At 40.8% G+C, this 14350-nt stretch overlaps 2 protein-coding genes across 2 annotated transcripts; both read left to right on the top strand.

Moving 5' to 3' along the window:
* LOC110430736 (probable tyrosine-protein phosphatase At1g05000) lies at positions 3718 to 8519 on the top strand. The gene is made up of 5 exons (XM_021448612.1): positions 3718 to 4110; positions 4225 to 4318; positions 7541 to 7598; positions 7762 to 7805; positions 7904 to 8519. The coding sequence occupies exons 1-5, from the start codon at positions 3830 to 3832 to the stop codon at positions 8075 to 8077; spliced, it is 651 nt and encodes a 216-aa protein (XP_021304287.1). The 5' UTR covers positions 3718 to 3829; the 3' UTR covers positions 8078 to 8519.
* On the top strand, positions 9477 to 13789 carry LOC8070751 (lysM domain-containing GPI-anchored protein 1). Its single transcript, XM_002436627.2, has 5 exons — positions 9477 to 10791; positions 11600 to 11717; positions 11800 to 11961; positions 12049 to 12080; positions 13288 to 13789. Exons 1-5 carry the CDS (start codon positions 10125 to 10127, stop codon positions 13530 to 13532), a joined length of 1224 nt encoding a protein of 407 aa, XP_002436672.1. The 5' UTR covers positions 9477 to 10124; the 3' UTR covers positions 13533 to 13789.

Consider the following 14350-nt stretch of genomic DNA (forward strand, 5'->3'; position numbering starts at 1 on the left):
TAAAAAAAATTTATAAAATTTTCTAGATTCCTTATCATATTAAATTTTACGGTATATGCATAATAAAAGAAATAACCAATTGCATAATTTATCTGTAATTTACGAGATGAATCTTTTAAACCTAATTAGTCTATAATTGAATAATATTTATCAAATACAAATAAAATTGATACAATGTTTATTTTGCAGAATTTTTTGAACTAAACAAGGCTGAGCCTCAGCCGTAGCTGTATAGCATCGTAGTGGCAGAGCCTTTAGGTCCTCACTGCTGCATATGTAACCGTAAGAAATGGATATGTGATTTGTTTAATGTAAAAAATCTGTTATGATGTGTGTAGCATGCTTGGATTCTGACGACAAAAGGCAAGTATTAATGGCGTTCTATCCAAAAGGTGCAGAAGGTAAATCATTGTTGCTTAGGGGTGTCTTGGTCTTTTGGCACTTGCATTGCTTCTTGAGTTCGGTTTCTCGACGACGGATATTCTGGGACGGAGATAGTACTGGTGTTAATAAAAGGTCGGTAGTGTGCCGTTTTGGTCTGTATTGATGATTTGGAGAAGGAACCATGGTGTCACGCAAAAACTCTGCTCTGTTTTATAAGATGCAGTTCCAAACCACACGGTCTTATATATAAATTACATTTTCTTTGCGAAGATATATAGGTTACATTTTGATCATTTATTTATTTTTATATTTATTATTTATGTTTATAAATTTATAATTATTAGAGTATAATTGCTCAATAATATCAAGTTTATATTGTAATAACTAATTGTCACTCCTATATCGAATTATAAGATATTTTAGATTCCCCATATACCTAGCACGTCTTTATTGTGCACTTAGATATATATCAGTGGATAGTTAAAATGACGCATCCAGAAATGTCAAAACATCTTCTAATTTGAAATGAAGGGAGTAGCAAACTAAAAAGTTTTTAAAGTTCGAACATTGATATGTGTGTACCACACATATGTAGGTACCGCACATACGTAGAAGACCACCCTTAATTCCTTATTCAATCCACATTCGCTTCTTTAGCATATATAGCAAGGGTTCAATTGTCATTGTCTTTAATCATATATCACTTCTACTTTTTTCGCCGTAGGTCATTGCTATGTTTCCCGAATGCTTTCACGCCATAGCAGCAACTGATATGCTTTCTTGTTCTGCATGCATATTGGTACATGACTCGTGTATATCACTTATTCACTTTAACATCCACCTTGTGCATGCTGCGTAGCGAGCATAGAGGCATACTTATTCAACACTCGCATAAGGGTTGTGTTGTCGTTACGATCTAGTTGTACATCACCCTGATGTCTTTTTTATGCCCCGCATGCCATAACCCAAAATGAAAACATGATAATTGTATTTGTGTGCACACCATATTTATCCACACCAATACTGCGTATTTACTATGTATTAACATGGTTATTGGTAGGGTTTTGCCTTAACAAAAACACTATTAAAATTACCTAAGTAAGGGTTCAGTTCGCATTGCATTTAACCATATCACTCCTACCTTTCCACCACAGATAATTGCTACCTTTCTCATATGCTTCCATGCCATAGTAGTAACTAATGTGCTTTCATGTTGGCATACATATAGGTAAGTATCGAGTTGTCATCATGACTCATATATCACTTCAACCTTTCACCTTGTGCACGCATGTTGTAGCGAGCATAGAGGTATACCCTTTCAAGAGACCTACGTAAAGAAAAAAGCAGTTCTATTATCATCATAGTCTAGTTGTATATCACCCCACCATGCATCTTTTCCAGTGTCCCGCACGCCATAACCTTTTCCATGTTCCACATGCCATAACCCAAAAAGATAACATGATAATTGTATTTGTGTGCACGCCTTATTTGTCCATACGATTTCGTGTATATGTTGTGCATTAACATGGTTATATGTTATATGGATCTTTTTTTGGACACTTGTATCAAGGTGATATGAGGATTATATTTCTGGAGGTAGGATATTCGTCATCAGTGGTCATCATCATGTGAATATAAACTTAATCGTGAGCCCATGAAGCATGTGTCAACCATAAAAAAATTATATGACTTATTATTCTCAACTCCACAATATGCATAGGCACACACGTAGAAGGCCGCGACGTATGTACCATACATACGTAGAAGACCACCCTTAATTCTTCGTACAACCCACATTTGCTTCTTTAGCATATATATAGTAAGGGTTAAATTGTCATTATATTTAACCATATATCACTCCTACCTTTCCATCATAGATCATTGATACGTTTCCCATATGCTTCCACATCATAGTGATAACTGACGTGCTTTCCTATCTAGCATGTATACAGGTAAGTATCGTGTTATCATTAATTTATCATGACTCATATATATCATTTCAACCTTGTACCTTGTGCACGTTGTCGTAGCGAGTATAGAGACATACTTGTTCAACGGTCGCACGTAAAGGAAGGGTGTGTTGTCGTTATAATCTAGCCTTATATCAACCCATTGTCTTTTCTAGCGCCCCGCACGCCATAACCCAAAAGAACAACATTATAATTGTATTGGTGTGCACGTCATATTTGTCTATACCAGTCACATGTATATGTTGTGTATTAATATGGTTATAGGTTATGTGGACCTCTTTTTTTGTGAACGCTTGTATCAAAATGATATGATGACTATTTCTAGGAGGAGGATATTTGTGAGTAGTAGTCATCAATCCCATGAACATAAACTCGATCTTGAGCCTATGGAGCATACGTTGACCATAAATATTTTTTATGTAACTTATTATTCTCAACTCCACAATATACTTAGGTACTACATCTGTAATCTAACCACCCTCAATTCCTCGTACGACCCACATCGTACCCACATTCGCTTCTTTATTGTATACATATAGTAAGGATTAAGTTGTCATTGTATTTAATCATATATCACTTCTACCTTTTCGACATAGATCATTGCTATGTTCTCCGTATGCTTCCACGTCGTAGTAGTAACCGACATGCTTTCTTGTTCTAGCACGTATATTGGTAAGTATCAAGTTGTCAACATGAGTCATATATATCACTTCAACCTTCCACCTTGTGCACGCTATTGTATCAAGTATAGAGGCATACTCCACTTATTCAACAGTCACACGTAAAGGACGGGTTACATTGCCGTTATTGTCTAGCCGTATATCACTCCTCTGTCTTTTCTAGCACCCCGCAAGCCACAACCCAAAACGACAACATGATGACATATTTGTCCATAGTACTATGTATCTGTTGTGTATTAACTTGGTTATAGATTATGTGGATCTCTTTTTTTGTGGATGCTTGTATCAAGATGATATGAGGACTACATTTCTGGAGGTAAGATATTTGTCAGCAGTGGTTATCAATCCCACGAATATAAACTTGCTCGTGAGCCCATATAACATATGTTGACCATAAAAAACATTTTATCTAGCTTGTTATTCTCCGGTCCACAATATTTCATAATATTATGTGCTCCAAAATCAAATCATCACATCCCCTTTCGCCCTCAAAAATGATGCATCGCAATTAATTCAACCAGATTCCGATTAGGTCTCGTAATCATAGAATCGCCTGACTGGCCACTTCTCTATCCCAAATTTAACCACTTCCCATCAGTCGTCATCAGCCCTTTAAACCTTACCAAGCTCTTCCTCCAACCTCATCTAAAAAAACTTCTCATCTTACATTTTTTTTTCGCCTTCTTCCCTATAAATAACTGGCCTTCCCAAATCGCCCACAGCGCTCACACAGAAACCACCCACCGGCGCCTCGGTTTTACGGCCGTTCCCTCACCGCCCCGCGCGAGCCAAGCCATGAAGCTGGAGGTCATGCCCATGCCCAAGCAGAGGGTGCTGGAGGCGGAGCAGAGGGAGGAGGCCATGGAGATGAGCGGCCTGGACCTGTGGAAGCACGAGAAGCCCCCAAGGATCTGCCCCTTGTCCCCGCCGCTCCCGCCGCCGGCGGCGGCGTGCGACGAGACGACGCTCGTGCCGCCGCTCAACTTCGCCATGGTCGACGACGGCATCTTCCGCTCCGGCTTCCCGGATACCTCCAACTTCCGGTTCCTCAAGACCCTCAACCTCCGCTCCATCGTGTAAGCGTCTCTTTATTTCGCTCTCCCCTACGCCGCCCCCCGTCTCTCGAATTACCGCGAAAGTTGTTGTCGCGTGCTTGTGCGGCGCTCTGAAGCGTTCTAGCGCGCCACCAGGTACCTGTGCCCGGAGCCGTACCCGGAGACGAACATGGAATTCCTCGAGAAGAACGGGATCAGGCTCCACCAGTTCGGAATCGAGGGGCGCAAGGTAAAACAATTAACAATCTGGCCACCGGTTTCAACAAAATCTTGTGCTGCTTTGCGGTCGGTTAGCGATAGTTCATGGAGGCGTAGAATTACTTCGGAGGGATTAAAATATGGTTTGCTTTCGGTAACATCCATGATACACGGCTTGTTTGCCCCGAGCCGACGTTGCTGATCATATGTCGTTTTGTGTATCCTCATTTAGTACTAGTTTTCCAGTGGTGATTTTGGGATAGCCCTGGTGCTTTAGTAAATGAGATTTATTTGTTATTGTAACTGACTTGCCTGAAAGGGTCCATAAATCCTCTTCAGTCTTCACGTAGGCACGCAGTGTTATCTGGAGAATTTTCAAAATTCACGGCGAATCAGTAGTGGTCCCTTTCAACATTGCTTTGATTAAACAAGCCAGCTGTGCTGCTGATTTAAAACAATTCTTTTCTCAATATTCTCAAGTGCTTTTTTTATTGTTGCGTTCCTATGAATACAAGCCTACCACTACCAGCGTGTACTCATCACCCCTTTTGGCTTGGAGCATCTCCATGTGTCGCCTTTATTTCTATCGCTTTTCATTTCTTTTTGTGTTTTTTTTTCTTATTTTGGTTCCATGGTATGGTGATTTTTCGCTGTTTCTGCAAATTAGGTAAACCACGCGCAAGGGTTTTCTTGTTGGACAACACCCTAGTGAGTCGTTCAGTTCAATAGTATTTTTTAGAACTCCCGTCTTGTTCTACTGTTTGTATCCCGTACTTCATAGATGTTTGCTAGATTTCTTTTAATGGACAGTTTTATTGGTTCAGAGGAAACAAGGAATTCTTGCTGACAATATGTTTTCTTTTCTCGATGTTTCTTTTGATTGTGCATTTGTGCTGACTGTCACACTGAACTTTGTAACTTTGTCATATTTCTCCAATCTAAAACCCATCAGTCATTTTGTTGTTTCCGCACCTTGAGCTGCTCAGCTTCCTTCCGTGTTTGGCAGCCTAATCTATTATTATGGGGTCGATACGTTGCCAGAGGCTCAAAACTGACTGCAGATATCTGAGTGGTAGTGGCTGTGTCTAAGGATGGGGACGGTGCTCCAAGCGGGTACCCATGGTTTTTCTCTAGTGTAACTAAATGAACTAAATGAAAAAAATGAGGGAAGAAATTGTCTATTTAGTTCATTAAAATACACTAGAGAAGAACCGCGGATATCCATTTGGAGGACCATCCCCATCCTTAGCTGTGTCAAACAACATACACGAATTGATTTTAGAAATGTACTGATTTATCTTTGTGAGTTTGTGAGAAAAGCTTCAAGATATGCCTGTAACTTCAGCAATGACGTCCTGAGGATGGTGAATGCACAATAAAAAAGTGTCGCAGAAGGTGGATTGTAGTTCCCCTCTATGTTGACAGTGCCTAGGAATAGATACACTGACGCTTTGCACAATGGGTAGCACAATGTGCATCCATACATATCACTATCCTGTATCTTGTTTTGTTGCTGATCAGAGGAATGGCACTACCGGCATGGGTCTGACGTAGTGTTTTGAGAAAAATATTTTTCTTTGCTTGATGAATCTGGGCGTGGACAATAAATTGATTTTTTACTAGAAATAAATTATTGTAACCATGTCGGATCTTGCTGTCATGTAAAGTGTAAATTTCTGTGTAAATATACATGTAGATATAAATGAACTGTTTCCCTTGTTTTTTTGTCCATTGTACTGAATCACAAATGCCACAGTATTTCAAATGTATTTCCACACTAATTCAGGGTATCCTTATGTTATACCACTATGCAAAAATTGGATATGTAAGCATGGTAAATTTCAACAATTTTTCTTATAGAAAACACTATTTAAAGGGGAACATATGATAGCTGAAAATGTTTGTAAGTTGTATGCCTCTATTTATGACTATCTTGAGGTCTTCTTAATTGCTCTCTCTCTCTCTCTCTCTCTCTGAAAGATCCGGATTGGTTACCGGCATATATATTAATAAGCAGAGATTGGACAAGCACAAGCTGCGTCAACGTTACCATTAGGTGGCAGACAACCACCTTAGGCTTTAGATAAAAGAAAAACTACATATTACATATTACTTGAAAAAAAACTTGTACTAGTGGTGCCAGTAGGTTGCTCTCTCTTTTAGTGCATCATTCTATCATATACTTGTATATGCCAGTTGCCAGCCAAGCCTGTAAAAACTGGCATCTAAGTAGGTTTTTGTCAAGTAGTGCTTACCTGTTTCGATGAAATATATTGGTCGAAAGTCATGGCAATTGATCAAATATGCATTCTTTTTTTTTTTGGAAAGGAGATTAAATATGCATTCTTTTGTGCTTTAGATATTCATTTTCCTTTGGAAGCTGATCAATATTAACTATCTTGTAATCTCTGAAAGTTTCATTCTTCATAATTGTTTTATCTCTCTGTTTGAACTTTAAGTCATCCATGACATGATGCAAAACTTGACGACAAGAATAAAGCTTTGTCAACTTATTGAATGGCTGGGAGTAGTCTGTCTGTCAGCCATATGAACTAGCTGGGCTTTTGTTTGTTTGTTTGTTGTTGTGAAATTATGATTTGCTCGGTGAACTGCTCATAGGTTCATAGCCAATGCTAATCCACAGTTTGCCATTATCTAAAGATGTTTCTGAGGTTCATGGATGGTTTACATCATTGTAAATTCCACTGTCCTTTTACTTTTTTTTAGGAAAGTCTTTTTTACGAGGAAAATTTTGACGTCTCATAAACATAGCATAGCAAACTTGTTTTTTTATTTGTTAATTACTATGGGCCCAGTTGCTTGAAACCACTGAAAGCTGGAATGTGGAGCACTCATGCACAACTCACGATCTGTCAGTTTTCAAGGTAGCGGTCATATTGTATGATCCTTGACTTCTTTGACCTTCTTGCATTCCTGTCCATTCATCTATGTAGTATATTAAATGTTTGATTGAGTAAATCTCTCGACTTCAGTTTTCCTCATGATCATTATCTAAAAAAAAGTTTCTTCATGACTTCTAGTGGCACATGGATAAGAAAATTGACTGCTTTTGGCAGTGACAGGAAAGAAGCCTTCTGCATACCGTTTTAACTGCAGCTAGGAGCCTAGGATTTACGTTTGTCTTAACTTTGTTTGCCATATTTCTCTTGTCAAATATGGTTCTTATTACAGCTGACAGTGTATTATTCCCCTCATGATTGGTCTGATAACACATTAAATGCTGTTGCTGCAGGAACCATTTGTCAACATTCCTGATGACAAAATAAGGGAGGCGCTCAAAGTTGTCTTAGGTACTGCACCTTTCTATTTTTTTCAAGATGAAGGAAGTATAACTTCTGGCTTTCTACACCTAGGGATGCACACAGACAACTACATCTTTCTATAGACTGAATATCTTGCACACTTGCATCATAGAATTGTAATCTCACTTCTACCTTTTATTCTCCTTTGCAGACCCAAGAAACCAACCTCTGCTTATTCATTGCAAGAGAGGCAAGGTAAGATCAGCTCTCAGTTTACAGTTTGTGGCTGCTATCCCAAGAAACAACCATGACCCTAACCCTGAACTAACTGTCCAATATTTGCATATCTGCAGCACCGAACTGGTTGTGTGGTCGGTTGCTTGAGGAAGCTTCAGAAATGGTGCTTGTCTTCAGTCTTCGATGAGTACCACCGCTTTGCCGCTGCAAAAGCAAGGATCACTGACCAGAGATTCATGGAGCTGTTCGACGTATCAAGCTTGAAGCACCTGACACCCTCACATTGTTAACCAAGGCGTGTGATCGCTTTGATCCCCCTTGATCCCTCAACTCTAGTACATCTCCAAGGCTATCTTCCTGCAGCTACTGAACCGATTCAGCCGTGAATAATTTTGGAACCCCCTAGAGTCCATGAGGTAGTGATGAAACCATTGTAAAACATTCGTGCTTGAGAGGTTTAGTTTCCCCCTGCTTAGCGCACTGGAGAGCCTGAGAGCCAGACTGCTGTGGTCGATTTGCGAGGGGTTCTGTTTTTTGGTAGCTCTCGCGAGGAATTCGCCATTGTTTTCGGGTACTGAAGTATGTACTCGAGCAGCTTCGCTGAGGAGGAATGAACTACTCTCTAAGTGCAAAAGGCTTGTCTCTTGTTGCATGAGTGTGGTTAGAGATCCTCCATATTAACAAGAGGTAGGCTTAAGTTAGCCCAAAACATTGAAAAACATTAATCTTGCATGTCTCGGTTTGGTGTTCATAAACTGAAAATGACGGAAATTTTCCCTACCTCACTATTGGATGTTCCAACGAACGCTTCTATGCTAATCCTTGCTACATACGCCAGAAAAAAAAGTTAATTCTTACACACAAAAATAAAAAATTCCCATCATTTTGTAGACTCTAATAACTTTTTTTCTAGGAAATTACCCACCTTTATCACCATGGAAAACAATATAAACTAACTCATTAAATCTATATCCACCTATGCCAATGTGAAACAAAATCTAAACTAACCCCCAAAACATCTAAACTATTATCCACTTATTCCATTATGAGAGATAATCTAAATAAGCACTCTAATTTGTATAAAAAAATTCTTACTCTGACCTTATGATATAATTTAAGTAACCCCTTAATTTGCAACTTAATTACCACTCCTGCCATTACTAAAACTAAATTAAAATATTGCATCAGGTCTACATTTAAGTCACCAACATTTGCTACGATGGAAAAGTTTAAATGTCATAGGTGATACTTATATATGCATTCCAAACTTACTAGATTTTGTTACTATTATTATGTAAAGAGCATTTAAAGTAAAAATACTTGTGCCATCATATAGATTTGATAATATATGCACGCATGCACGATAAATATATATTTCATTTTACAAGAACCATGAAAAACTTTCATTGATGACTCACATACCAATAATGTAACAAACTGTTAAAGCCATTTCAAAATTTTATTTCAGATAAGTTCATAAATTTCAACTTAAAATATTATGGCATGTCTTGAGTTTAAACGAATAATGATGCAAAATATTTACCTGGTGTTATTTTGAGACATATTAGTCCTCAGAAATTACATAATGATATATTATTGCAGATAAATTTACTATGTTAATGTTTAGACATGTTCAGGGAAATATTAATACTAATGTATTTTTTTTTCAGGGAAAAACTAATTGAGATTACAGGAGTGGAGGGGCTGTCCCCATGGGGCGAAATGGACTGGTAGAGCGGGTGGATCCGGCCCAACGAAAACCCCAAGCTTGGCCCAATCTAGGCCGAAGGGCTGTTTCCGTTACGCTTGGCAATGTTTCCGTTGTGCAACGGGACACGTGGACGGTGGACCAAGGTGTGGGCCACACATCACAGTGACAGAGCGTTTCTCTTTCTTTTTTTTTTTGAATTTTGAGCGTTTCTCTTTTTTTTTTTCTCTTTTTTGAAACAACTGTACGTAGGCCTGGTCACGAGACATTTGTCCCCCCGTCCCCACCACAGCACACTGGCCCACAGGCCACGTATTTCGAGCTCAACGTCTCCCTGAGAAGAAGTGCCCCCCGTCCTTGCATGTTGACCAAACGTAGCCAGTATCTCACTGACGTGTGGGCCCGAGTTCCACTAACCCCACCCGTCATTGAAAGTCCGGACACCACCGTGTGCGCCTAGCTTTTCACGCACTTCACCAACTCTCCACACAGTTCGCACCCGGGTTCACACTACAGAGCTCAGAGCTGCAAGCTCTAGCCGGCGAGCTCACCTCGCCCCCTCTGCCTCGGTGCCTCTCCCGGCCCTACTACTGTTCAAGCCCAAACCCTAACCCCTCGGGCCGGCCCAAATGCCGACGCCGGCGACTGCGCTGCTGCTGTTCCTCGCGGCGGCGGCGGCGGCGTTCCGCGGCGCGACGGCGAAGACGACGATCGAGCCGTGCGCTGGCGCGGACGCGTGCCCGGCTCTGCTGGGCTACACGCTCTACGCGGACATGAAGGTGTCCGAGGTGGCGGCGCTCTTCGGCGCCGACCCGGCGGCGGTGCTGGCAGCCAACGCGCTCGACTTCGCCTCTCCGGGCGCCGCCAACCGCATCCTCCCCAAGGGGACGCCCCTCCGCGTGCCCACCCGCTGCGCCTGCGCCGACGGCGTCCGCAAGTCCGTCGCCGTCCGCTACGCCGCGCGGCCTTCCGACACGCTCGGCTCCATCGCCGAGGTCGTCTTCGCCGGCCTCCCCTCCGCCGACCAGATCCGCACCGCCAACGGGCTCGCCGCCGAGGACCCCGACGCGCCGCTCAGCCCGGGCCAGAAGCTCGTCGTCCCGCTCCCCTGCGTCTGCTTCAACTCCACCGACAACAACCTCCCCGCTGTCTACCTCTCCTATGTCGTGCAGGTCGGGGACACCGTGGAATCCATCGCCGCCAGCCATACAACCACCGTCACTGATATCAGCAATGTGAACGCAATGGGGAGCCCCATTGTCGCACCAGGCGACATCCTTGCCATACCATTGCCTGGTAAACAAATTCACTCATTGGACCGCAGCATGCAACAAGATTGGAATAAACTGCCGTGGCCATTGCAGAGTCATAACTTGGCAACATTCCATCACTTTCCCCTTAAATTGACTAAACATTGGTTCAAAATATATGTTGTTTCAAGTTCTGTAGGGATCTAGTTTGCCAATAACCACCCATCATTTCTATGCTTATGATTGTCAATAACCGTAGGTCAGGGAAAATAACCTGAAATATTGGTTGGCGTCGACAGGTGTACCTTTGTGAAAGTCTGGAGGGGTAGTTCTGTAAAGGCCAGTTTATTGTTATTACATAGTTACTTTAGGCCCTTTTTAACTTGTTATAAGGAATTGCCAGCCTTTGGATTTTACAAACGCAGGATGCAGTAGTAGCTTTAAACTTTTAAAATCAAACTACCACTGCAGAAACCTGATCTACGGTTGTGGGCTTGTGGCTTGGGAGAAGCCGCGCTTGCATTGCAGCGGCTAGGTTGTGAAAGATTACTTTTCTATGTTTGTGTCATTGTGTGGTGCATGTGAGTAATTTTATTTGCTATGGATCATGAATTTTAGCAAGGGTTATTTAGAGTGATTATAATATTCAGTGCATTAGCTAAAGGTAGCTTATAAAAATGTGCAGTGATAGTCTTCATTTTTTATGGAAGTATCTTTCACTTTCATGGTGGCATACCTTTCTTTTTGCTGATTGCTTCAATAATGATAGTTGAGAAGGATACTTTCTAATTTTGCCGTCCTCTCTGCTAATCATTACTTTCTTTCTAATGACAACCATTTGTTTCTTTCATTAGCTTGCGCCTCGGCATTTCCTAACTCTGCTTCGGACTATGGATTGCTTGTGGCAAATGGAACCTATGCACTGACTGCTGGGAACTGTGTGGAGTGCAGTTGCGGGCCAGCAGATCTCAAGTAAACTTATACTCCCTTTTGTTCAATGTAGTTTTCTTGCCTTTTATTTGTTTCGGACTATAACACCATCATTTCCTTACAGTTTGTATTGCACACCGGCTTCACTGACAGCATCATGTTCAAGTATGCAATGCTCTAATAGCAGCCTAATTCTTGGTAATGTGACCACACAACCCACCACTGGTGGCTGTGGTGTCTCGTCTTGCAACTATGCTGGCTATGTCAATGGAACCATCGCAACATCGTAAGCAAAAAATCCCAAATAATTTTGTTTTTGCTCTATCTAAACTGCTAAACTCAAAGATGATCACATCTTTCAATACATGTGCAGGCTATCCTCAGGTCTTCAACCCATGTGTCCAGGTACTTGTGCAATCTTCACTTGTAGTCTGCTTCATATTTAGTTACTGAAATGCTGATGCAGTAAATTTGAGTCCTTTACTCCTTTGTTCAAAGTTCCTTTTGAACATCATCATTGACTTGTCCAGAGCTGCACTTTTGAAACATCCATCAGTAAATGTATTGTCTAGTCACAACCTATAAGATTTTTCTAGGTGTGCACCTCCTTTTTAGAAGCGAGAATAAAGGATGAACCTGATGTGTGATTTCAAGTGTAAAGAAAGATATTCTTGTCCCAGAATATTAGTCTAGCCCCTTGGTTTGGATTTAAATTGAACATAGTTTTGATCCCCATTTTGCCAATCTAAAGATGGTATTTCCTTTTTCTATATTGGTACATTGCCCTCAATCTTGTTTTAGTTAGTATCAGATTACGCCTGCCTAACACTATGTACCTTGCTTTAAAGTTCTGTATACTTCTTTATTTGAGGTAGTACATAGTACCAATGCAAACCCTTTTAAATAAATGAAGTGATAGTTATTTAACTAAATTATCTAGTGCAACATGTGAGGAAGCTGCATTGTAGATAATTGGCATGTTTCACCTGATCACACTTTTTTATGTCAAAGGAAAAGGAGAAGAGTGAAAATATATCATTGCTTATTCAGATAATGTTTCTGGAATGTCATTGACACTATAAAATGTGGATCAATGCATTAACCAAAGGAGGTTTCACCTGATCTAAGGCCCTGTTTAGTTCCCCATCCAAAAATTTTTCATCCATCCCATCAAATCTTTGGACACATGTATGGAACATTAAATGTAGATAAAAAAATAAACTAATCACACAGTTTGGTTGGAAATCGCGAGACAAATCTTTTAAGCCTAGTTAATCCATGATTAGTCTTAAGTGCTACAGTAACCCACATGTGCTAATGACAGATTAATTATGCTTAATAGATTTGTCTTGCAGTTTCCAGACGAGCTATGTAATTTGTTTTTTTATTAGTTTCTAAAAACCCCTCCCGACATCCTTCCGACACATCCGATAGCCCCTTGCTTTCACTTTATTCTCAATGTATTTCAGTATAGCAAACAGTAGAAATGTACCGACAGAAGTTTGTTTCGTAGATGCTGTTGTTTCATTTGCCCAGTGCTATGCATGATGAATTCCTCTGTTTTGATCTTTATTGGTGTCTGTTGTTTCAATTACTTTGACCATGATTACAGGACCACATCAATTCCCCCCACTCACGGCGGTTCCAACTGTGGCAAACCATGGGTCTTATTCTCCATCACCTGCACCGGGACCTGGAGACGCTGGTGGTGCCATCCCAGGAGGTTCCGGCGTTTCACCTTCAAATGGGCCTGCTGGGAACGCCTCGCAAGCCCCTACGATAAATCAACCATGCCGTTTCCTCCTCATTTTCATTCTTTCTCTGACATTGTCCTTGCAGATGTGGATTCCTGTGTAGAGTATTGTTGGCTGTATTTGTATTGAACAGGGAAGGCCTCATTGGGGCCAGGTGGAACCTGAATGAAGATTGCAGTAGCCTCTCTTCATCAGTGTCTGGTGAAACTTTTGGTATGACTCTGCTTTCTGCAGATTTTGTATATGAAGAAGCCACCCCCAAATTCAGGATACATCCTTCAAGGCAAGGGTCTGAAGGCAGTACGAGATGGAGGTGGCAAGGTTCATGTTCCTGATGGCCTAGTAGCTACAACTCTATTATAGATCATGTCAACATCTGAGATGGTTTGAAAAAAAAAGGAATTTCAAAATCTAATAAACGAAAACGAATATTTGAGCCTCTGCAAGATCTTAAATAAAAAAATTGTAAACGATAAAGCGCTTCAACATCTATAACTTTTATATGAAGTTTACATTCATTGCACTTTATATGAAAAAATTATGATTCTTTTATATAAATAAGCGACCACCTCTCATGTAAGCCAATGCCACCTCAACAAAAACCATCTACGAAACCACTTTGAAATGGTTAAAGAGGGAGTGTATTTTGTTTGGTTTCAAAAGTTCAATGTGTGATGTTGTCTGATATTGGATTTTGGGGGATTTTCAAAACCAGTGCTTAATTAGTTTTTTTTATATAGATAGCGGCTAACTAGCTAGTGACTAGTGTAGGGGGTGAATCGGACTTGACTCACAATTATATCAACACTAATGATGAGTTGATAGTATTTTTTAGTGCTAAATTTCATAACACTGTTTTAACATGGTGGGAGGCGCTCACTATCACACGCCAGGAGCAACTGTAGGGCGTCGTCGTTGGCA

This window comes from Sorghum bicolor, chromosome 10, assembly GCF_000003195.3.
Source record: "Sorghum bicolor cultivar BTx623 chromosome 10, Sorghum_bicolor_NCBIv3, whole genome shotgun sequence".
Classification (NCBI taxonomy): Eukaryota; Viridiplantae; Streptophyta; class Magnoliopsida; order Poales; family Poaceae; genus Sorghum; species Sorghum bicolor.